At 43.9% G+C, this 22,639-nt stretch overlaps 1 protein-coding gene across 1 annotated transcript in view; it reads left to right on the top strand.

Annotated features, from left to right (window-relative positions):
• WNK2 (WNK lysine deficient protein kinase 2) overlaps positions 1-22,639 on the top strand; it is a 163,444-nt gene that overhangs the window by 107,657 nt on the left and 33,148 nt on the right. Inside the window, exons 19-25 of the mRNA XM_021716805.1 lie at positions 1,870-2,166; positions 2,683-2,732; positions 3,494-3,662; positions 3,765-3,881; positions 7,222-7,392; positions 7,778-7,823; positions 8,358-8,477. Coding sequence (XP_021572480.1) covers positions 1,870-2,166; positions 2,683-2,732; positions 3,494-3,662; positions 3,765-3,881; positions 7,222-7,392; positions 7,778-7,823; positions 8,358-8,477 — 970 coding nt within the window. The remainder of the gene's footprint in view (positions 1-1,869; positions 2,167-2,682; positions 2,733-3,493; positions 3,663-3,764; positions 3,882-7,221; positions 7,393-7,777; positions 7,824-8,357; positions 8,478-22,639) is intronic.

The following is a 22,639-nucleotide window of genomic DNA, read 5'->3' as shown; positions in this document are numbered from 1 at the left end:
GGAAACCCCTGTGGCAGCTTGTCAACTGGCTGCAAAGGAATGCTTTGGAACACAGGATACATGCCCTGCTGCAGGGAGGCTTTCCCAAGGGCTCTTCACATCTGCACAGCCCACTCGTGTTTTGGAGCTTCTGGGCTATTCTGTTCAAACTCAAGTGAGGGGAGGTGCTGGTGTGGAAGCCCCCCTCCTGGGCATCCTCCCACTTGGGCCCCTCCACTTGGGAGTCCCCTACCTGAGAATCCTCCCACCTGAGTCCCCTCTACCTGGAAGCCCCCCAACCTGGGCATCCTCCTACCTAGGCATTCTCCCACCTGGGCCTCCTCTACCTGGGAGACCCCCACCTGGGCATCCTCCCACCTAGACATCCTCTCATCTGGGCATCCTCCCACCTGGACCCTCTCTTCCTGGGAGCCCCCTCCTGGGTCCCCTTACCTGGGAGCTGACCACCTGGGCATCCTCCCACTTAGATGTCGCCCCAGCTGTGCCCCCTCTGCCTGGGAGCCACCCAACCTAGGCATCATCCCACTTGGGCATCTCTCCACACAGTACCCCTCCACCACCTGGGCATCCTCCCACCTGGTCCCTCTCTGTCTGGGAGCCCTACCTCAGCCCCCTCTACCTGGGAGTCCCCCAACCTGGGCATCCTCCCACCTGAGTACTCCCCCCACACCTGGGCACCCCCTCCACCTGGGCTCCCTCTAGCTAGAAGCCCCCCCACTCTGGGCATCTTCTCACCTGGGCCCTCTCTACCTGGAGATCCATGTGCCTAAACCTCTTCTACCTGGGAGTCCCCCACCTGGACATCCACCTAGGTCCCCTTTACTTGAGATCCCCCCAACCCGGGCACTCCCCCACCTAGGTGCCCCCCCACCTGGGTGCCCCCCCCACCTGGCCTCATTCTGGCTCTGAGCCCCACCAGCACTGTGACCATGGCATACCCCTGCCTTTCAAACCTCTGTGATCAACATAGACTGCTTGCAAAGGGGTTTGGAGCACCAAGTGCCCCCCACCCAGTGTGCACTGAATAGGACCCTGTTCTGAGAGGTTACTTCCTGGCTGTTATTTCTTGTGTCTTATCTCCAGGAGATTTGTACTCGGAGAAGGAAGGGACAGTGTTTACCGGTTAGCATTCCTTACTGTCTGGGTGGTGGAGGATCTAGAATTCTAGTTTGTTGATGAACAAGGCTGACCACCCCACAGGGTCCCCTGAGACATCCTGCATATCTGCCTAATAAAGAAATGACCATCTGCTGGGCTGGGGCTTAGTATCCCTACCCAGCCATAGGTTGCTAAAGGGATCTCGGCCAGCAGGCCCAGGTGAATGTGGCTATTCCTCCTGTTCCTGAGAGGTGACATCATTCTAAATTTTCAACCTCAATTCTAACTTGAAGCAGAGGACAGCATGCACTTGCATGTTGTAATGCATGGGCCCTTCTCCATTCATCTTACCTTTTACTCCCAAAGAGATTTTAGAGAGAGACATGTGGGTAAAGCAGGTCTAATTTGCAGGACACCCTGGGGAAGGCAGGCATGTGGGTGGGCTGTAGGATGCTCTTGGGATTGGGATGGGCCACTGCACACTGGTTTGATGCTGTGTGCCTTGCCTTGTGACCCTTTAGCTAGGCTTAGCCAGGAGTTCATGTGTGGAGCCCGGTTCCAGGTGTTTCCACACAGACTCTTACACAGAAGGGGGTGGGAGCATGCTACCCTTGTTTGCCTCTGCTAAGTCCATCCGCCGATGTGCTCTGGGACAAGGGAACATGTGGATTGGAGAGGGACATCCTGCTGTCTCCCTCCCTGGGTGCTCATTGACATGCCTGGGTATGGCCCTCATCCCCCTGACTTGCACCCTGTCCCCTGTGCCTCCAGATCCTGCTTGGCCACCCACCTCCCTATGCCATGGACATTGCCACTCAGGTCCCTGCTGTGCCCGTGCCGCCAGCTACTGTTCTCTCCCCACCTCTGCCAGAAGTGCTGCTGCCTGCCGCCCCCGAGCTCCTGCCTCAGTTCCCCAGCTCCCTGGCCTCCGCAGCAGTGGCAGCTGCTCAGAGTGTGCCCACTCAGACCACCACACTCCTGCTGCCGGCCAACCCACCACTGCCCGGTGGGCCCGTGATGGCCAGCCCCTGCCCGGCTGTCCAGCTGACAGTGGAACCAGCCCAAGAGGTGTGTGTCCCTGGCCCCCACCTGCCCTGCCTCCCGACATCGTGGCCCCTTGGGATTTGCATGGTGACTTGGGTGTTAGCCCTAGAGGTCAGGGGTGCTCAGTTCCAGGACAGCCGCATAGGTCCTGTTCTCATCTCTCTACTGAGATTTCACACTTTCTGTAAACCCACATGGAGATGGAGGATGTGATTTTTATAGATGTGCTTAGCGGATGCTTCCCTCAGACAGGATGCAAAAGCTGGTAAAAAACTTCAGTAGACCCAGTGTGTTCTCTTTGATGGATGATCAAAGTGAGTTAACATTTTTGGAAAGAGTGGCCCCTGGCTTTTAGGAATCCACTTGACACCAAGATAAAAACCTTCATATGGCCCCCTTATATGGGTGCTCCCTGGCTGCAGCAGGCAGGCAGACAGGCTGGGCCCAGTAGGTGGGGAGGGAGAGCTGACTGTGTGCAGCCCTGCCAGCAGGGAGGCAGGAGCCAGCATGACCCGTCCTCTTTCTGTGTTTTAATTTCAGGAGCAGGCTTTGCAGGACAAGCAGCCGGGCCTCCCACAGAGCTGTGAGAGGTACTGTGGCCCAGCCTCTGGGGACAGGGGTGGGGAGGTGCTGGCCCAGATGTTCACTCAGACCAACTCTCTCTGCAGCTTCACATAGATCCTGCTGCAGTTTGCCCTGATGCCATCAAGGTTTTTAACAAACATTGATGTTTTCAAACCTGGCCTGGTGGAGCCTCAGGGACCTCTGTTTGGGGTCCTGCCAGCCATTGTTGGAATCTGATAGTTAGAGGCTCCCAGTGGTGCTCTGGGTCTGCGTTCTAGGTTGTACCAAGGACATTCCAGAGAGATCAACAGCATCTAGAGGCTGAGAGGGAGTTGGGTGGGTGGCCCTTGAGTGCAGAGCTGAGTCTAGCCCATGCTCTGGGTCTCTTGGCCACCTTGGCTGCCTGCATGTTCGGGTTTTGGGGTGTAGACAGTGTCCCTACTGGCGATAGTCAGAAGAAATGTCCATTTGTCCCACCCACCTGGGGCACTGGGCACTGCGTATGCTTAGGGTTTTGCAGACTGCCCCAATCCTCACAACAAGCCCAAATGGCTGTTGTGTTCCTGTTCCTGTTGCACAGATGGGGAAACTGGGGCACAGGGACTGACTCACAGGTCAGGAAATGTATGTGCTAGATGCAGCAGGGAGCAGGGAGTGGGTTAGGGTTCCCTCACAAGCCAGCGGCTGCTTCTGTATGCTACCACTTTGGTCTCTGAAGGTTTAACAGCCCCTGGGCTGTTTTCTGAAGAATCCCTGGGTGCCATTACCTTTCTTGGTTTTTGTGCAGCTACGGAGGCTCTGATGTCCCATCTGGAAAAGAGCTGAGTGACAGCTGTGAAGGCACCTTTGGAGGGGGTAGGTTGGAGGGCAGGACCGCCCGTAAACACCACCGCAGGTCCACGCGTGTGCGCTCCCGGCAGGAGAGGGCCAGCCGGCCCCGGCTGACCATCCTCAACGTGAGTGGCAGGGGGATGGAGCGCACAGGAAATACAGTGGGGCAGGGATTGGGGGGTTGGGGGCGGGGTGCCTCCATTATCTGATGATATGGGTGTCCACAGGTGTGCAACACAGGGGACAAGATGGTGGAGTGCCAGCTGGAGACACACAACCATAAGATGGTGACCTTCAAGTTTGACTTGGATGGGGATGCACCCGATGAAATCGCCACCTACATGGTGAGGCTGGGTCTGGGTGGCTGGTGGGCTGAGGCTCGGTTCAGGAAAAGGTTACATTTGTGTTCCCCAGACTTGCTGGTCCATCTGAGACTTCCTTGCAGGAGAATGTTCTCCTAGACTATCGTGTATGCAGGAGTGAAGTTTAGGAAGCAGCCAGCTGCACTGGACAGTACTGTAGCCCCTCACCCCAGACGGCTATGAGTGCCTGGCGTGGGTTAGCATGACTAGGGAGCAGAATGTTACATTGCATTTAATTCAGTGATATAAATTGCTCTGCATTAACAGTCAACAGAAAGCGACTCCCTTGAACTGTATCCCCCAGCCACTCTGCCTCGACTTCATGAAATCCTGAAGCAGGCTTCGCAGAGGAAGTCCCTTGGCTTTCTGCTCCTTGGGGCAAGTCCCTCCATAGCGTCTGCTCTGCAGAGACACCTTGGATAAGCCCTTCTTAGAGCCCAGGACCGGTCCCTCGCAGCATTAAAGAAATTATTCTGACACTTGTCAAGGCGGTCAGGGACACTTTTTTCAGGACTATGGCAACAGGAATAAGAGAGGACTCAACTCCAAATGCAGCAGAGACAGCTGGGATCAAGAGCCAAGGAACAGGTGGGGGTCGGTGGGTGGAAAATAGCTAAGAGGAGACACCAAGGGTGGGGGATTCCAGCAAAACCCACTTACCAGGATCCTTGCTGGGGGCCAGTCAAAGGCTTAAACCTCAAGGTGGGGAATGAGGAGCTTTGTCAGATGTGAAAGCTGGGAATTCTCACTAAAATCACTTAGCACGGTTCTTGCTACAACTGGGTTAGGCTGAGGACAGAACTGGGCCTAGTCGAGACCTCCTCAGGAGAGTCTTAGGTACCACTGCACTGTCTGAGAGGGTCTTTGTCAGCAGCAAGCGACTGGTTCTTAGGGGCAGCACAAACCCACACCAAGTTCCCTCCCACTGCTGAAACCATAGATGTCTCTTGTCTCATCTCACAGTGCTTTTAACCTGTATCTTGTTAACTGTTTACATACACATTCATAAATCACAAAACATACTACAGTAAGTCCCCTACATACAAACATGTCCAATTCCGAGAGCACATTTGTAGTCCAGTTTCTTCATAATCCAGCAAAGTTACCCTATGCACCCAACTAGCACAATCAGCTGCTTTTACACCTGCTTCTAGACTCCTGGGCTTGAAATAAAGATACTGTATTGCTGTACTCTATACAGTACTGGACAGTAAAGTACACAAAAGCACAACCACTTGTAGAGGATGCACACACATGACAATGTACACCAGACACATGAACTAACTTGTGATCAGTCATGTAAATGCACGTTCTCGTCTTTGAAAGTCCGCAACTTGAAAGTTCTTATGTAGGGGATTTACTGTAATAAAGCAAATGCCTGTGATGCCCCCTCAGCCTCTGGCCACCATAGCTGCTGCTGTTTCTGTGACTCCTCCTCCTCTGGCCCCATATACCACTCACATTGTATTCACATTCCCTTGTTTTAATTGTTTTTCATGTGTCTGTGTGCATCTTTGAGCACGTGTGTGTGCACACGTGCGCACACCCACACACAAAGTCCCTACACAACTGGCGATGTGGCTGTTACTTAGTTGTGAGCTTTAAAAACGGCACCTTCCCAGACTTCTTTTTTCACTCAATTCTCAGATTCTCCTCTCGTTTTATTGCTTTTTCTCTCATGTTTTCAGTCCAAGTTATCCAAAACACTTTAGTGAAGTGGGTATGACGCACATACATAAATTGGGTTCTTGAAGACAGCCTGGGAGCGGAGAGGATTCAGAGACTTGAATTAAAGGGTGGGTGTGTGACTGGTGAAACAGGTGCTGTTTAGGCAAACTAGGCCCCACCACATGAATCAGCTTCCTCTTAGTGTGGGGTCTCAGGTGTCCCTAAACATTTTGTCAGGGTAGAGTTTTCACAGGGTCTTAGGGTCGTAATTCTTGCCAAGACCCCCAGCCAATTCCCACAGGAAAAGTGGGCTGCAGAGGCCTGGATTTGAATGGCATGAATTCCAATGTGAGGTTTTACCTGAGCCCTGTAGTTTCAGGTTTTTCTCTTTTGTTTTTAAATTCATTTTAATCTCACTGTACTTTAAAAGAAATACAAACTCAACAGGAAATAAATGTTCCAGTGGCCAAGGGCTTCTAATTCAGTTTGATTTAGTGATATTTTCACAGAATCAGAACATTGCTTAAATTCCTGCATGTGGCACAACTGGGGGGCTCCACCCTTGGCCTCATCCTCCTCCTCGTAGAACAATTTTATCACAGGCACACGCTCCACTAGATTCAGAGGTGGATCGCAGGGTGCAACACACGCAGCTCTTCAGCTGGGGGGTATAGGTGGCACTCCTGGGGGTGGTGTCTGCGATCTCTGGGGAGCCCCCACTCTGCAGCCAGGTCCTTGTGGAGGCAGATGGCCCTGTCCTAAAAGGGATCCCGGAGGATGAATGCCCCAGGCAGGGCACAGGGTGTCTCAGTGACTGCAGAGGTGTGTGGGTGGGAGGGAAGTGCCAGGACAGGGAAGAAGCAAGGACTGAATGCCACTGGGTGACAAGACAGACTGAATTCTTTCATCATTTGGTTGGTTTTCTGAGCTTTGCTGCTTGGTTTTGCTTGGTTTTCTGAACTTTGCAGCATCCTATCTCCCTGAGTGGCTGGGAACACAGCCAGAGCAGGTGTCCAGGCTGCAGCGTAGGACCTACCAGCACCCTCCTCCCTCCCGGTCTCTGTCCTTGGCCACGGGCAGTCACTTGATGACACTGGGTCACATCCTCCTTTGTATCAGGGCTGAGCTGAAAGGTCAGAGACCGAGGCTGGGGGACTAGAGGATTTGGACACCCAGAAGGGCTGTGTGACTCTCCTGCCTGGCCTTGTGGTTCTTGCTGATGCTTTGTCCCCTCATCCTCCCACTAGCTGGGACCTTCACATTCAAACCCACCTCATCACCTGTCACGAAGCCTGGGTGCCTGTGCCCTTGATGGGCCGCCTCCCCTCCTCCCAGTCCTTGTCTGTGGCACCCTTGATCCAGTGCCCTTGCCCACCCTGCAGGGGGCTGCACCAGCCTCAGGGTGTGCAGCCAGCTCCTGCTTAGGGCAGAGCAGTGCTGGCCCCTGATCCTGTGACCTCAGGCCCTGCTCCTCCAGCCGAGACTACTCTCCTTAAGTCCTGGGCTGTCTGCTCCTCTTGCTGAGCTGCCCAACCCTCAATGCCTACCCCTTCTCAGTGCCTTCCCCTGGGGCCTGTCCAGGGTAGAATTTAGTCAAGCATGAATCGCTCTGACATAGCAGGTTCTCACCGTAGCTTTGTGTGTCCATCTACAGGTGGAGCACGACTTCATCCTGCAGGCCGAGCGGGAGACATTCATCGAGCAGATGAAGGACGTCATGGACAAGGCAGAGGACATGCTCAGCGAGGACACAGATGTTGACCATGGCTCCGACCCGGGCACCAGCCCGCCTCACCTCAGCACCTGTGGCCTGGGCATGGGAGAGGTGAGGTGGGGCAGTCTCACATGGGAGCCAGTGAGAAAGAGTGGGCAGCTGGGTGGCCCGCCGGGTGGGTGGGTGACTTAGTAGTTTAGCAGCCAGGTTGGGTGAGCAGCTTGACAAACGGATGGGTGGGCAATTGGACAGCCGGGCATTTGGGCCACCAGGTGGGTGGACAACCAGGTGGATGAGTGACTGGGTGGGTAGGTAGCTTGGCTGCTGGGCAGGTAGGCAGCCAGGCAGTTGGGCAATCGGGCAGGTGGGTGGCTTGGCAGCTGTGAGGGTGGGTAATCAGGCAGGGGGGTGGCTTGGCAGCTGGGCAGGTGTGTGGCTGGGCAGGAGGATGGGCACTGCACACAGTGGTCTGATTTCCACCCTGTGCCTCTTGCAGGAGAGTCGCCAGTCCCAAGCCAATGCCCCTGTGTACCAGCAGAACGGTGAGTTGTAGCTTCTCCCTTCTGTTTCTTAGCAGGTGTTTTGCAGACGCGCCCTCTCTGCAGAGGGTCAGGGGTCTGGCTGTTGCACTGGAGGTTTGTGAAGACATGTGGTGACCAGGGCCCCCCACATGGAGCAGCTGCCTGGCTGAGAAGCCATCACTCTCTGGCCAGCACCATCACCTTCTCAGATGATGCCACAAGCGTCCCTCCTACTACACCTGAGTCAGAAACTCTTGAGAGTCTCAGGCTGCTGTGAGGCACCTGGGCCACTGCCCACCCCACACTCCAGAGTGAGAGAAGGGCTAGTGAAGGCTCCTCACCTCTGGCCTGGGACTGCCTGTTCTGTGGAGGGAAAACATTTAGGGTTGTGACAGGAAACTGGGTTCCCTGCCACACCCTTTCTGGGGAAAAACCCACAGGTGTGGACAAGTTCTCCAGAGGCCCCTATGACAAGGCCACTGCAGGCGGTGGGAGTCACCCCAGACTGGGGAGAAACTTGCTCACTGAATGTGCTGTTTCTGTTCTGCCCTGCAGTCCTACACACTGGAAAGAGGTGGTTCATCATCTGTCCCGTGGCCGAGCACCCAGCGCCAGAGGCCTCCGAGGCTTCACCCCCACTTCCTCTAGGCTCCCTGCAGCCAGATGCCAGCCAAGGTATGAGCAGACTGAGCCATGCAACCCCCACCACCTCCTGTGAGGCAGTGGGCTCTGCCCATGCATCATATGGCTGTCCCCAAAGCTTAGCAGCCTGCAATATCCTGTCCCTTCCCTATTTTCCACTGAGGCAGCCAGGTCAAGGCAGCACCCAGACTTGAACCTGCCCTGTTACCTCTGCAATGCAGGTAACACATGGCAGCCAGATGTGTGCTGAAGAGCTCTGCTGCCCTTCCCTCGGTGTCATCTGGGGATGCCTGACCCCTCCCCCTCCCCTCTGCACAGTACACCTGCAGTAGACACACCCCTGCTGGTGGTTCTGCTTTCCCTGGGAAGGGCCCTCTGAGCTCTGAGATTCTGGCTTTAAGTTGTCTACATAGACCCTGATCACAGCATTTGAAACTACACCTGCCATGTGGATGCCAGACAGCTTGCACTTTGGGCTGGCAGTTAAATCTCAACTTTATGATCCTTTGGGAGGCTGAAAATAGTGACTTGAACACATTTAAGGTTTAACTTCCTATCAGTTGGCAGGGGAAAGCTATTGATTAAGTAACTTTACCCCATATCTGATATATTCATGAAAAATATCTGTAAATCAATTTTAATTTCATATCATGTGCTTCCATTCACTTCTATCTTTTGGAGATTTGTTCCCATGAGGAAAAAGTCAAACTAATAATAAAATCCCAATGGAACTTTATTATGAAAAACTGAATTTTAAAATAAGAATATGTTTATGTGCTACTTCTGGATTAATACACACACACCCAGTTATAGGAACTCTCCTAGAAATAAAGTCAATTTTTAGTGTGAAGTGAGGGTTAAGGGGACAGTGTGATGCAGGGTTAAAGGAATGGAGGTAAACCTTCTCTCCTTCATCTATGCACTGAGTGACACCAGGAGACGTTTTAGAGCCAGTTTATTTTTTTTATTAAAGAAAAAAAGGAACAATTGGCAGCTCTATCAATTTGGATTAATCACCCACTGAAGATGACCAAAGAAGTTGGACAAATTATGACAGTCATCTGTGTGAAGGCATGTGAAATCTGAACATAGCAGAGAATAATCAGGCTGGGGTCCTGGATGGAGACAGGAATGTGAACCCAGTTTGTATTCCTTTTCCCCTGGGGTCCCTGAGGGGTTCTGCCGAAGTGTTGCCCTGGAGGAGGAATGGTCAACTGGAAGGTGACAGGCCTTTAGAGAGAGGAGCTCACCTCAGGCATCCCAACCCTCCTTTAGAGTAATCTCTAGTGCTGTATGCTCGGACAGGTGTACAGAAATCCTTTCTGCAGGAAGGAGTATCACTGTGGGCCTCATGTGATTTGTACAATTTTGTGAACAAAATTTGGGGCACATAACACAAAATAACTAAGCAAGAGGTAGGTTCTGAATAAGATAGGCTAAGCACACACACCAACTTTTCTTTCCACTGGGCTCCTCTGAATCCTAGACAGACATGTGACAAAGCTGTCTGAGTACTCTGGAAAATGCTACCAGCAGGAAGATTGGAGAAAAATTCAGAGTGCCACTGAGTTGGTGATGAGTTTAGCATGTTTATCTCTAGTTTCTCCAGTCCGCACTCAGTGCAACCTGAGGACCAGAAGCGAGCACTGGGGTTCAGGCAAGGAGAGCTCCTGGTGATATCTAGTTTCAGCTCCCAGACCAGGAAAGGGAACTTCTAAAGCTCAGAGAGGAGGGGAAACCCCTCCATATTTTTCCCCTTACTCTTGCACCAGCGCCAAGACAATTCTGCAGGGCAGCAACAGATAATAGGAGCATGCAGGAGCCAAAATAGTGAGAGAGAATTTTTCTTTATGCTGAGGCAATCCGAGCTATAGGAGCACAGAACCAAAACCTACCACTTTTTTTTTTTAATCTGCCCTCCTGCTACCTGGCCTTCATGACACAATCACAAAATTGGGTGGTTTCTAATCAGAGGTTTGGAAAGGTGAGTCCCAGGAAACCAGGAAATACCAGGGAGAACACAGAAAGGGAGGAACTTGGAAGAGTAACCCTATAAAGTTGTTTATGTACTCTTGGACTCACCTCCAACCTCTGCACACATGGAACCTCGGGGCCAGCTCGGTGGCTCAGCCTGTAATCCCGCACTTTGGGAGGTTGGGGTGAGTGGATTGCCTGAGCCCGTGGGTTCAAGACCCACCTGGGCAACTTGGCGAGACCTCATCTCTACAATAAATCAAAAAATTAGCCGGACGTGGTAGCACACGCCTGTATTTCTAGCTCCTTGGAAGGCTGAGGTGGAAGGATCGCCGGAGCCCAGCTAGTCGAGGCTGCAGTGGCCGGGAGTGTGCCACTGCACTCCAGTCTGGGCGACAGAGTGAGACTCCAACTCGGAAAAAAAGAAAAAGAAAAAGAAAAACCTTGGGAACTGAGCTAATGGGTAGACACCCCCACCCTAGATTCCAGAGTGGCCCCTAAGCAACACACACCTGATTCAGAGCAGACTAGTGCTGCCAAGGCACTGGAAATTCAACAGATGTGTAACCATAGCCCATAGAAGACAAATTATAACTTGCAGTGTGAACCTAACCAGGTTGATTGTACTAAAACAAAAATATCAACATTCACTATAGGATGTAAATAAGACTCAGCATTTTATAACGTCATTCAAATGTTCAGAATAGAATCCAAAATTATTTGGCAAATGAAAAATGTTAACTTGCATAAAAAAAGAAAACCAACACATGCCAGTGGCCAGATAACATAGATGTTGGGATGATCTGTAAAAACCTTAAGTTACAAATATGCCTGTGTAAGCAATTGCGAACATTGTTGAGGCAAATGTTAAGGTAGAAAGTAGCCACAAAGAAATAGAAGATACAAAGAAGAAACAAATGGAAATTTCAATCCTGGACATTAAAATACATACAATTGTCCAACTGGAAGACAGAGAAAAAAATGAATAAGGCCTCAAGCAACTGTGAAGCAATTAACAAAGGCTCTAAATATTGTGTCATTAGAGTCCCAAAAGAAGAAAAGAAAGAGTGCAGTGCTGAAAAATTATTCAAACAAATTCATTTCTGGATACATCATAATCAAATCTGCTGAAAATGGAAAACAGAGAAAATTGATAAAGCACCCAGAATAAATGATAAATTAAGGGACAGTGATTCAGATGTCTGTAAGGTTTCTCAACAAAAAGCATGGTGAGCAGAAGGAAGGAGACAGGAAGGAGTGCAGCATTTAAAAAGTGTTGAAAGAAAAGAACTGTCAACCCAGAATTATGTTTTCATGGCAAATGACCTTCTGGAATGAAACTGAAGTAAAGCCATTTTCAAATAAATAAAACTAAGAGAATTTGTACACTACACCTGCTCTAAAAAAATTGATAAGACCTTCAGACAGAAGGGAAGTGACACTAAAGAGAACTTGGAGCATTGAGGTTGAAGGAAGAACAGCAGAAATTATAAATATCTGAGTAAATATGATAGACTATTATGCCCCTCTTGAGTTCTTTAAAACATGTCTGACAGCTGAAGTTTAAAAAATTATAACATTGTCTGATGGGGCTTTCAATGTATATAGATGTAATACATCTATATTTGATATGGAGGGTAACATATGTTTCTGTGTTTCAGTTGAATTGATACAATACTGGTTCTAAATAAACTGTGGAAAGTTAAGTATGTGTTTTGGAATTCCTAGAGCAGCCATTTAAAGAATTGTAAAAGAAATAGAGTCAAAATCATAACAGATTATTTAAGATGAAGTTAAAAATGCACTCCAGTCTGGGTGACAGAGTGAGACTCCAACTCAAAAAAAAAAAAAAAAAAAAAATTTAGAGCAACCCCAAAGAAGTCAAGAAATGGGGAAACAAAATATTTTTTAAAATACTGAGGGATAAAATAAAACAGAAAATCAATAAAATGGTAGACCTTAAAAGCATACCAATAATTAATTTAAAGGTAAACAGTTCTTAACACATCAATTAAAAGACACAGATTATGAGAATGGATAAATGTTTTAAAACCCACAACTTGACCTGGGTTTGTGATATCTATTAGAATGTCAAATATAATTATATAGGAAAGTTAAAAGAAAAAGGATGGCAAAGCAGAGACCATGCAAACACAAATCAAAAGAATGCTGGTGTGGCTGTTTTAATTTCAGACAAAATAGACTTTAGAGCACAGAAAATTACCAGATTAAAAAGTGACATTACATATTCATAAAAAGGGTCAATTCATCAGAAAAACATAACAGCTCAAAATGTGTATACACCTAACAATAGAGCTTCAAAACTAACAGACTGGAAAGCAGGTATAGACAAATCTACACTATAGTTGGGGACTTCAACATTTCTCAATAATAGGTAAAATTAGCAGACAGAAAATTAACATGAATATAGAAGATCTAAACAATACTATCAACCAACTTGGCCTAATTGACATTTATAGAACATTCCTCTCAACCTCAGACTACACATTCTTTTCAAGCACTTATGATACAATTACCATATCATGAGTTATAAAACAAAACAAATGTAAAAGAATTGAAATCATACCAAATGTTTTCTTTGATACAATGCAATTTAAATTTTTTTTTGAGTTGGAGTCTCACTCTGTCGCCCAGACTGGAGTGCAGTGGCCGCTCCCACCCACCGCAGCCTCGACCTGCTGGGCTCCGGTGATCCTTCCGCCTCAGCCTTCCAAGTAGCTGGAACTACAGGCGTGCACTACCACACCCGGCTGATTTTTTTTTTTTTTTTTGGATTTATTGTAGAGATGAGGTCTCACCAAGTTGCCCAGGCGGGTCTCGAACCCGCGGGTTCAGGCAATCCACTCACCTCAGCCTCCCAAGCTGCGGGATTACAGGCTGAGCCACCAAGCCCAGCTGTAATTTAAAATTAAATGACACTTCTAAATAATCTGTAAGTGAAAGAAAAAGTCTGAAGGAAAATTAGAAAACATTTAAAAATGAGCAAGAGTAGAAGCAACCCCTTCGGATCCCCTCCCACTGTGGGAGCTTTTCTTTCAATAAATCCTGCTTTCTCAAAAAACAAACAAAAAAAGAACAAGAGTAAAAATACAGTATATTAAAAATTGTGGGATGTAGTTAATGCTCTACTGAGAAGAAAATTTATGGCCCTAAATGGTTAGATAAGAAAAGAGGTCTAAAGTCCGTAATGCAACCTTCCACTTTAAGAAACAAGAAAAACTAGAGTAAATTAAATCCAAAACAAGCAGAGTGAAGAAAATAAAGAACAGAAATCAATGAAATTTAAAACGAAACCAACAGGCAAAAGCAGGAAAAAAACCTGTTTTTTTTAAAAAAAATTAATAAAATGATAAGCCTCTAGCAACACTGACAAAAAGAAAATACATAAAACACCAATATCAGGCATAAGAGAGGTATATACTAAGAATAAAAAAAAATATTGGATGAACAAGCTTCCAGACATAAATTAGACAACTTAGGTGAATGGGGCTAATTCCTCAAAACTACTAAGAGTCATCCAATATGGAATAGATAACCTGGATGGTCCTATATCTACTTAAAGAGTGAATTTTGAAGGTAGAAATATCCCCAAAAATTATTCTTAAGGCCAAAATAATTTCACTGATGAACTCTACCATGCATCTAAAAAAAGAGATAACACCAATTCTGCAGTCTGTTACAGAAAATAGAAGAGGACACTTCCCAAATCATTTTACAAGGCCAGCATTTCCCTGATTTTAAAACCAGACAAAGATAATAACAAAAAAGAAAATGATAAACCAATGTCTCTCATGAACATAGAGGGGAAAAGATTAGCAAGTCAAATCTAGTAATATATAAAAAGAACAATAAACCCCGAGAAAGTGGGTATATCCTGGGAATGCAATATTCAGTTAATTATTATTTTAATTAATATTCAATTAAATCAAAATAGCAAACTAACCAGGCACTGTAGCATGCACCTGTAGCCTTAGCTACTGAGGTGAGAGAATTCCTTAAAGCCAGGAGTTTCAGAATATGATCTGTTATGATCACACCTGTGCATAACCACTACATGCCAGCCTAGGCAACAGGAACAGGCTCTCTTAAAAAAAAAAAAAAAAAAAAAATCTAGGGCTGAGTACAGTGGCTCACACCTGTAATCCTAGCACTTTGGTAGGCTAAGGCGAGAGGATTGCTTGAACCCAGGAGTTTGAGACAAGCCTAGGCAACATAGTGAAAGCTTATCTCTACAAAAAATTTAAAAATTAGCCAGACACAGTGGTGCATGCCTGTAGTCTCAGCTATTTGGGAAGCTGAGGCAGAAAAATCACCTGAGCCCAGGAAGTTGAGGCTCAAGAGCCATGGTCATACCACTGCACTCCAGCCTAGGCAACAGAGTGAGACTTCAAATTTAAAAAAGAAAAGAATAGAAAGCAAACTAGGAAAAGAAGGAAACTTCCTCAGTCTGATAAAGGTTATTAAAAAAAAAAAAAGGCAACCACCTCAAGTCCCCTCCCACTCCGGGAGCTTTTCTGTCCTCTCAGTAAATCCTGCTTTCTCAAGACAAAAAAAATTTAAAAAGCTTACCACTAGCATCATATTTAGTGATGAATGACCACATAGTTTCTCTCCTAAGACTGAGCACAAGGATGTCCATTTTCACCATTCTTATTCAACATTGAACTGAAAATCTTAGCAAGACTTCAAGACAGGCAAGAAACAGAAAGGAAAAAATAAAGGTATCCCTATTAGCAGATAATATGACTTCATATGTAGACAATCACATGGGTTCCTGTAACTAGTGAGTTTAGGAAGATCACAGGATATATTGTTGGCACACAAAAATAACTTTCTATATTTCTGTATGCTGGCTATGAGCAATTGAAAAACAAAAGTTTGAAAGTAGTACTATTTACAGAAGCTCCAAAAAGACTTACATAGGTACAAATTTAACAAAACAGATACAGAATCTGAAGGCCAGGTACGGTGGCTTACACCTATAATCCTAGCACTTTGGGAAGCTGAGGTGAGAGGATTGCCTGAGCCCACAGATCAGCCTGGGCAACTTGGTGAGACCTCATCTCTACAATAAATCGAAAAATTAGCTGGGTGTGGTGGTACACACTTGTGGTTCCAGCTACTTGGAAGGCTGAAGTGGAAGGATCACCTGAGCCCAGCAGATCGAAGCTGCTGTGACTGAACATGCCACTGCACTCCAGCCTGGGCAACAGAGTGAGACTCTGACTCAAAAAAAAAAAAAAAAAAAAAAAAAGAATATAGATTTACTGAAAACTGTATGCTGAAAACTACAAAGTACTGATGAAACGAATCAAAGGTGACCTAACTAAATGGAGAAACATGTTGTGTTCATGGATTGAAAGACTCAAAATAGTAAAAATGTCTGTTCTCCCCAGATTGGTCTATAGATTTAATGTAATACAAATAAAAATTAAAGTGGGATATTATTGTAGATGGAGACAAGCTGATCATAAAACTTATATGGAAGTACAAAGGAAATGGAAATAACTAAGATAGTTTTGAAAAAAAGAGGATCAATTGGAGGGACCACAGTATCCAATATTAAGACCTCCTATGAAGTTACAGTAATCCAGACATTATAGTATTGACAAAGGGACTGGCACATAGATCAATGGAACAGAATAGAGAGTCCTGAAATAGACCTATGCAAATATGATCTTTTTTTAAATAAAGATACAAAAGCAGTTCAATCAAGAAAGGATAGTCCTTTCAATGAATAGTGTTGGAACAGTTGGTCATCCTTATGCAGGAAAATGAACGTTGACCCTAAGTCTTTCATCTTATACAAAAATTAACTCAAAGTGGGTCAAGTATAAAATGCAAAACTGTATAACTTTTAGACAAAAACACTGGAGAAAATTTTTGTGACCTGTGTGAAGAGTTTTTAGTACCCAAAGTATGATTCATAAGAGGAAAAACTGGATAAATCAGACAATAAAAATATAAAAATAATTGTCAAAATTAAAATTTTTTTTTCTGTGAAAACCACTGTTAAGAGAATGAAAAAACAAGCTACAGACTTGGAGGAAATAATTGCAAATTACATATTCAACATAGTATTTGTACCTGGAATATATAAAGAATTACCAAAACTCAACAGTGAGAAAACAAACAACTCATTTAAAAAATGGGCAATTGACTTAAACAGACACTTCACTAAAGAGGATCTAAGAATGACAATTAAGCACATGAAAAGGTGATTAATATAATTGAATGCTAGGAAAATGGAAATTAAAACAAAGCCACAATGAGGGAGCACTGTACACCTATTGAAATGGCTAAACTAATAATACCGAATTTCAGTATGGCTGCAGAGCAGCTGAAATTCATAAATTTCTGGTAGGGATGTAAAATGGTACAGTCCTTCTAGAAAACAGGCAGTTATAAAAGACACTCACTGTATGTCATTGCAATTTCTCTCCTCAAGATTTACTCTAGAAAAATGAAAACTCATGTTCACTTAAATATCAACAATTTATGATTATAGCAGTTCTACTTATAATTACTTCATTGTCCAAACTAGAAACAACCCAATTATCCTGCAGTGGATGAACAAATAAACTATGGTATACTGAAAAAGAAACAAATTATTAGCAAATGTATAAACATGGGTGAACCACAAAGGAATTATACTGAGTGAAAGAAACCAGTCTCAAAAGGTTACATACTGTGTAATTTCATTTATAATGACATTCTGGAAAAAAACTAAACTATAATGATAGATAACATGAACAGTGTTTGCCAGGGGTTAAAAGGAATAATGCAAGAAAATTTTGGGGGGTGATGGAATTATTTTGTGTCCTACTTGTGGTGATAATTACATGAATATATATATATGTCAAAACTTAAAAGACTGCACTTAAAGAACAAGTCTACTTTACTGTATGATAATTTTTTTAAGTTTATATGTGTTGAAAAAAATAACTAGGCAGATAATGAGGCACGATAACATTTTTAAAACAACAGGAACAATAGACACAAAAATGAATCCTCATACTTCTACTGGCCAAGATGTGATAATAGGCACTGGATTTACTTTCCTTCAGAAAGCAACTACAAAAGAATGCAAAATGTATAAAACAATGGTTTTCAGGGCTTTGAACAGAAGTCAATGAAGGACATTGATCCTTGAAGAAAAAAAAAAAAATACTGAAAAAAAATAACTTCCACTGTCAGCTTACTGCCTTGAAAAATTTTCATTCTAGAGCAGGCAAAGTTTAGCAGGGTCTGGAGTAAAGAGACCAACCTGAGAGTTTTAGGAGACCCAAAAGAGTTTTTAGGGTGGAGTTCTGAAAAGGAGAAACCTGCACAGAGAGAATTCCCCTTGATTATTTAACAGAGTACTGTTTGTGTGGAAACTAGCCCAGGCCAATAAATGACTGACCCAAAGGATTAGAGTAGTCCTGGGAATTCACACAGGCCTGGGGATGTCTGTTTCTGCCAGCCAATTGTAAAGCCTTATAATTCAAGAGACATTGAGTAGAGTATGAAGAAGGATCTTGCCTCAGTCATGGATAATAATTAAAAACTCTAGATTAAATGCTCTTATCTCACCTAGTAGATCTTAAAAGCAAGATCTGAAAAGATCAAACTGTTTCAGAGTAACTTGGCTGCATACTACAACTCAGGTCAAGAATGTTTCTAGGAATACAAATTCATCCACCATCCAATATGGTAAATTTTATAATATCCAATCAAAATTATAAGACAGGAGAATATGAAAAAAAATCCCACATTCTAAACTAACCCATAACTGATACAGATGTTAAAATTAGCAGACAAATACATTAAGATAGTTATTGTAAAAAGCTATAGGAAAGAATGCAATTCATCATTTGTTAAATTAGAAAAAGAAAAGGACAATTAGTGCTATCATCTCAATAAATGCAGAAAAGGCTTTTGATAAGATCCAACAACTATAAACATCCTTGATAAACTTGGAATAGAAGAGAACTTCATCAATTTCATGAAGGAAATATATAAAATCCTACAGATAGTATCATGTTTAAAGGTGAATAATTGAAATCTTCCCCCAAATATCAGCAACAAGACAAGGATGTCTGTTTTCTTTACTGGATAGTCTAGGCGGTTCACAAAAAGGCATAAAAGACATCCAGTCTTTATTTACATAAAATTTGTTTATGTCCAATGGTGTCTTTAAAAAATATACTAGAACCAGTAAGTGAGCTAGGCTGTAGGATATATGATCAATAAGCAAAAATAAATTGTATTTCTAAATATAACAGTAAAAAAATGAAATACTAAAAAAAAATTATTCTTTACCATATATGAACCATTTAGGGTTGAACTCGCCAAAATTTATGCAAGACTTGTACAGTGAAAACTACAAAACAATGCTGATGGAAATTAAAGAAGATCTAAACAAGTACACTGCCCATGGGTCAGAAAACACAGTATTATAACAAGGTTTATTCTCCCTAAATTGACCTCTAGGGTCAGTAAGCTGAAATCAGAATCCCGGCAGTCTTTTTGTAGAAATTGAGAAGCCAACTATGAATTTCATATGGAAACACAAAGGACCTTGGAATTTAAAAAAAGAACTAATTTAAAGAGCTAGCTGGGCTTAATTGTTTATGCCTGGAATCCCAATGATTTGGGAGGCTGAGGGAGGAGGATCCCTTGAGCCCAGGAATTTGAGACCAGCCTGGGTGATATGGCAAGACCCTGTCTCAAAAAAAGATTAGTAAATAAAGTGGAGAACTAACAATAACTGATTACAATAATTATTATAAAGTTATGGTAATCAAGACAATATGTTATTGATATAAAGATAGACAAAATAGATCAATGAATAAAATAGAGAATCCAGAAATACCCCATGCAACATAGAGATGCTTGATATTTTTCCAAACATGAAAAGGACTTTTAGTGAAGAAAGGACAGTCTTTTCAGTTTTGAAACAGTTGGTCATCCATATACAAGAAAATGAACATTAACCCATACTTCACACTACATACAAAATCAACTCAAAATGGAATGTAGACCTAGATGTAAAACTGAAAACTGTGAAAATTATAGTAGAAAACATAGGAAATTTGTGTGACCCAGAGATTTCTTAGATACAACACCAAAGCATGATTTATAAAACAAAAAAATTGATAAACTGAATTTCGTCAAAATTTAAAATGTCTGCTCTTTGCGAGATACTAAAGGAATGAAAAGATAGACTTGAAACTAGGAGGAAATATCCACAAAGCATATATGTGATAAAGGACTTGTATCTACATAATATTAGGAATTCTCAAAACACAGAAGTAATAAAATAAACAAGCTAATGAAAATATTTGTATAGATGCTTCACTTAAGATATGAGAATGCCATACAAGTATATGAAAAGATCATTGTTCAGTAGGGAAATGCAAATTTAAAACACAGTGAGATACCACTACACACCTATTAAAATAGCTGATAGCCAGGCTTGGTGGCTCAGCCTGTAATCCCGCGCCTTTGGGAGGCTGAGGTGAGTGGATTGCCTGAGCCCGCGGGTTTGAGACCCGCCTGGGCAGCGAGACCTCATCTCTACAATAAATTAAAAAATCAGCTGGGCATGGTAGCACATGCCTGTAATTCCAGCTACTCGGAAGGCTGAGGCGGAAGGATCACCGGAGCCCAGCAGGTCGAGGCTGTAGTGGCCGGGAGCGACCACTGCACTCCAGTCTGGGCGATCGAGTGAGACTCCAACTCAAAAATAAATAAATAAATAAAATAGCTGAAATGTAAAAGATCGAGTGTTGATGAGGCTGCAGAGGAACCAGAACCCTTATATACTGTATGAAATGGTACAACAACTTTGCGAAATAGTTTGCTAATTTCTATAAAATAGGTTTGCAAATATCATATGATCCAGCTATTTCACTTCTACATGCTTAACCAAGATAATTAAAGCAGATATCCATACGAAGACTTACAAAGGAATGCTCACAGCAGCTTTAACTGTAATAGCTAAGACCTGGAAACAGCTCAGATGTCCTTCAGCATTGGACAGGTAAACACTTGGTGGTTTATCCATGTGCTATAACACTTCTCTGCAATAAAAAGGATACTCATTACATCATGGATGATTCTCAAAATAATTATGCTGAATGAAAGAAGACAAAAAAGAACGCATACTCTGTGATTACACTTATATAAAATACTAGAAAATGCAAACTCATCTATGGAGGCTGAAAACAGATCAGTAGTTATCTGGAAATAAAGGCAGGGCAGGAAGGAACATCTGGGAAAACACTGGCTATGTTCATTGATTGTGGTGATGGTTTTGCTTATACATATATGCCTGTGTCAAAACTTAAATAAACATTACTTTAAATACATGCAATTTATTGCAGCAATTATACCTCAGTAAAGCTGTTAAAACCCAAACATTTAAAAAATTAACAAACAAAAATCCTCAAAGGAGCTGGCAGACACAGAGCTATGCTTGCTTACTGTATTAAAACAAATAATTAGATTTAAATTTTCATCAAAGAATTAGAAACCATACTGGGAAGGGGAGAGCTAAATGGAAGTTACAGAACTGAAAATATGGTAGTTAAAAGTTAAAACCTCGCTGGATAGTTTGTATACTGCTGAAGAGGATCAACAAGCTAAAAGGTAACTCCTAAGAAATTATTTAAAGTAAAATAAGGACAATGAAAATGATGAGAAATAGAAAAAAAGGAACTAAAATATATAGGGGTTACAGTGAGATGATCAAACACACAGTGTAGTTGGAGTCCCAGAAAGCAACAGAATGAGGCAAAAACAAGTTGAAAGAGATAATGCAGAATATTGAAAGGCATTAAGCTATTAATTTAAGAAGCCTCCAAACTCTGAAAGTTTAGACAAAAAACCCACACTTAAATATAGGATAGTTAAAGTGCTGAAAACCCAAAGCACATGGAAAATTTTAAAGGATGCTAGAGGAAAAAAACAGGTCGTTTAAAGGAGATCCTTTAAGGGTTTGGAAGCACCTATCTCAATACAGACTACGTATGCCAGTAGACAAGGAATACTGCTGTCATGAAAGTGCTGAAGAAAACAAGCGCCAGCCTTGAACCCTGGTAATGAAATCTTACTAGAGTAAAGGTGAAATAAAGACAAAAAAGATTCATTACCTGCACGTCTCAACTGAAGGAAACACTAAAGGGATTTTTTTTTTTTTACTTGGAGTCTCACTCCGTCTCCCAGGCTAGAGTGCAGTGGCACATTCATAGCCACCCCAGTGTTGACCTGCTGGGCTCCAGATATCCTCTGCCTCAGCCTTCCAAGTAGCTGGAATTACCACGCTCAGCTACTTTTTTTATTTGTTGTAAAGACAAGGTCTTACCATATTGCCCAGGCTGATCACAAATCCATTCGCCTCGGCCTCCCAAAGTACTGGGATTACAGGCTTGAGCCACCGCACCCAGCCAAAGGGAATACTTTTATACAGAAGAGCAGAGATCCCAGATGGAAGGCCAGAATGCAGGTAGGAATACAAACCAATGGAATTATAAATATTATGTGGATGGATCTAACTGAATGCTGACTGTATGAAAAGATAAGGTCTTTTGAGGTTTAAAATATATTTGACATGTTAAAATATATGAAAATTGGGCATATTTATCAGGGAGGGAAATGCAATTAACAGGCTCCAGGGTTTCATGTTGCCTGGACAGAAAGCCAAATCAAGAATGCATGCTGTAGCCTCTAAAATAACCCTATGAGAATCATAACATTGTGAATAAATGGTAGGTTTTTTTTTTTTTTGTTTTTTTTTGAGTTGGAGTCTCACTCTGTCACCCAGACTGGAGTGCAGTGGCCGCTCCCGGCCACCGCAGCCTCGACCTGCTGGGCTCCGGCGATCCTTCCACCTCAGCCTTCCGAGTAGCCGGAATTACAGGCGTGCGCTACCACGCCCGGCTGATTTTTTGATTTATTGTAGAGATGAGATCTCGCTGCCCAGGCGGGTCTCGAACCCGCGGGCTCAGGCAATCCTCTCACTTCAGCCTCCCAAAGGCGCGGGATTACAGGCTGAGCCACCGAGCCCGGCTAATAAATGGTAGTTTTAACCCAAATAGATTAGTCATTAAATGTAAATGGACTAAATCATAGAGATTATCAAAAGTGAAAAAAAAAGAAAAAAGCAGAGCAAACCAATAGCAAACTAAGACATGAGAATACAAAGGGTTAAAAGT

This window comes from Carlito syrichta, unplaced genomic scaffold (assembly GCF_000164805.1).
Source record: "Carlito syrichta isolate Samal-C Ts95f unplaced genomic scaffold, Tarsius_syrichta-2.0.1 Scaffold308961, whole genome shotgun sequence".
Taxonomy (NCBI): domain Eukaryota; kingdom Metazoa; phylum Chordata; class Mammalia; order Primates; family Tarsiidae; genus Carlito; species Carlito syrichta.
The sequence above is the reverse complement of the archived record's forward strand: the minus strand, read 5'-3'. Positions and strand labels throughout refer to the sequence as shown.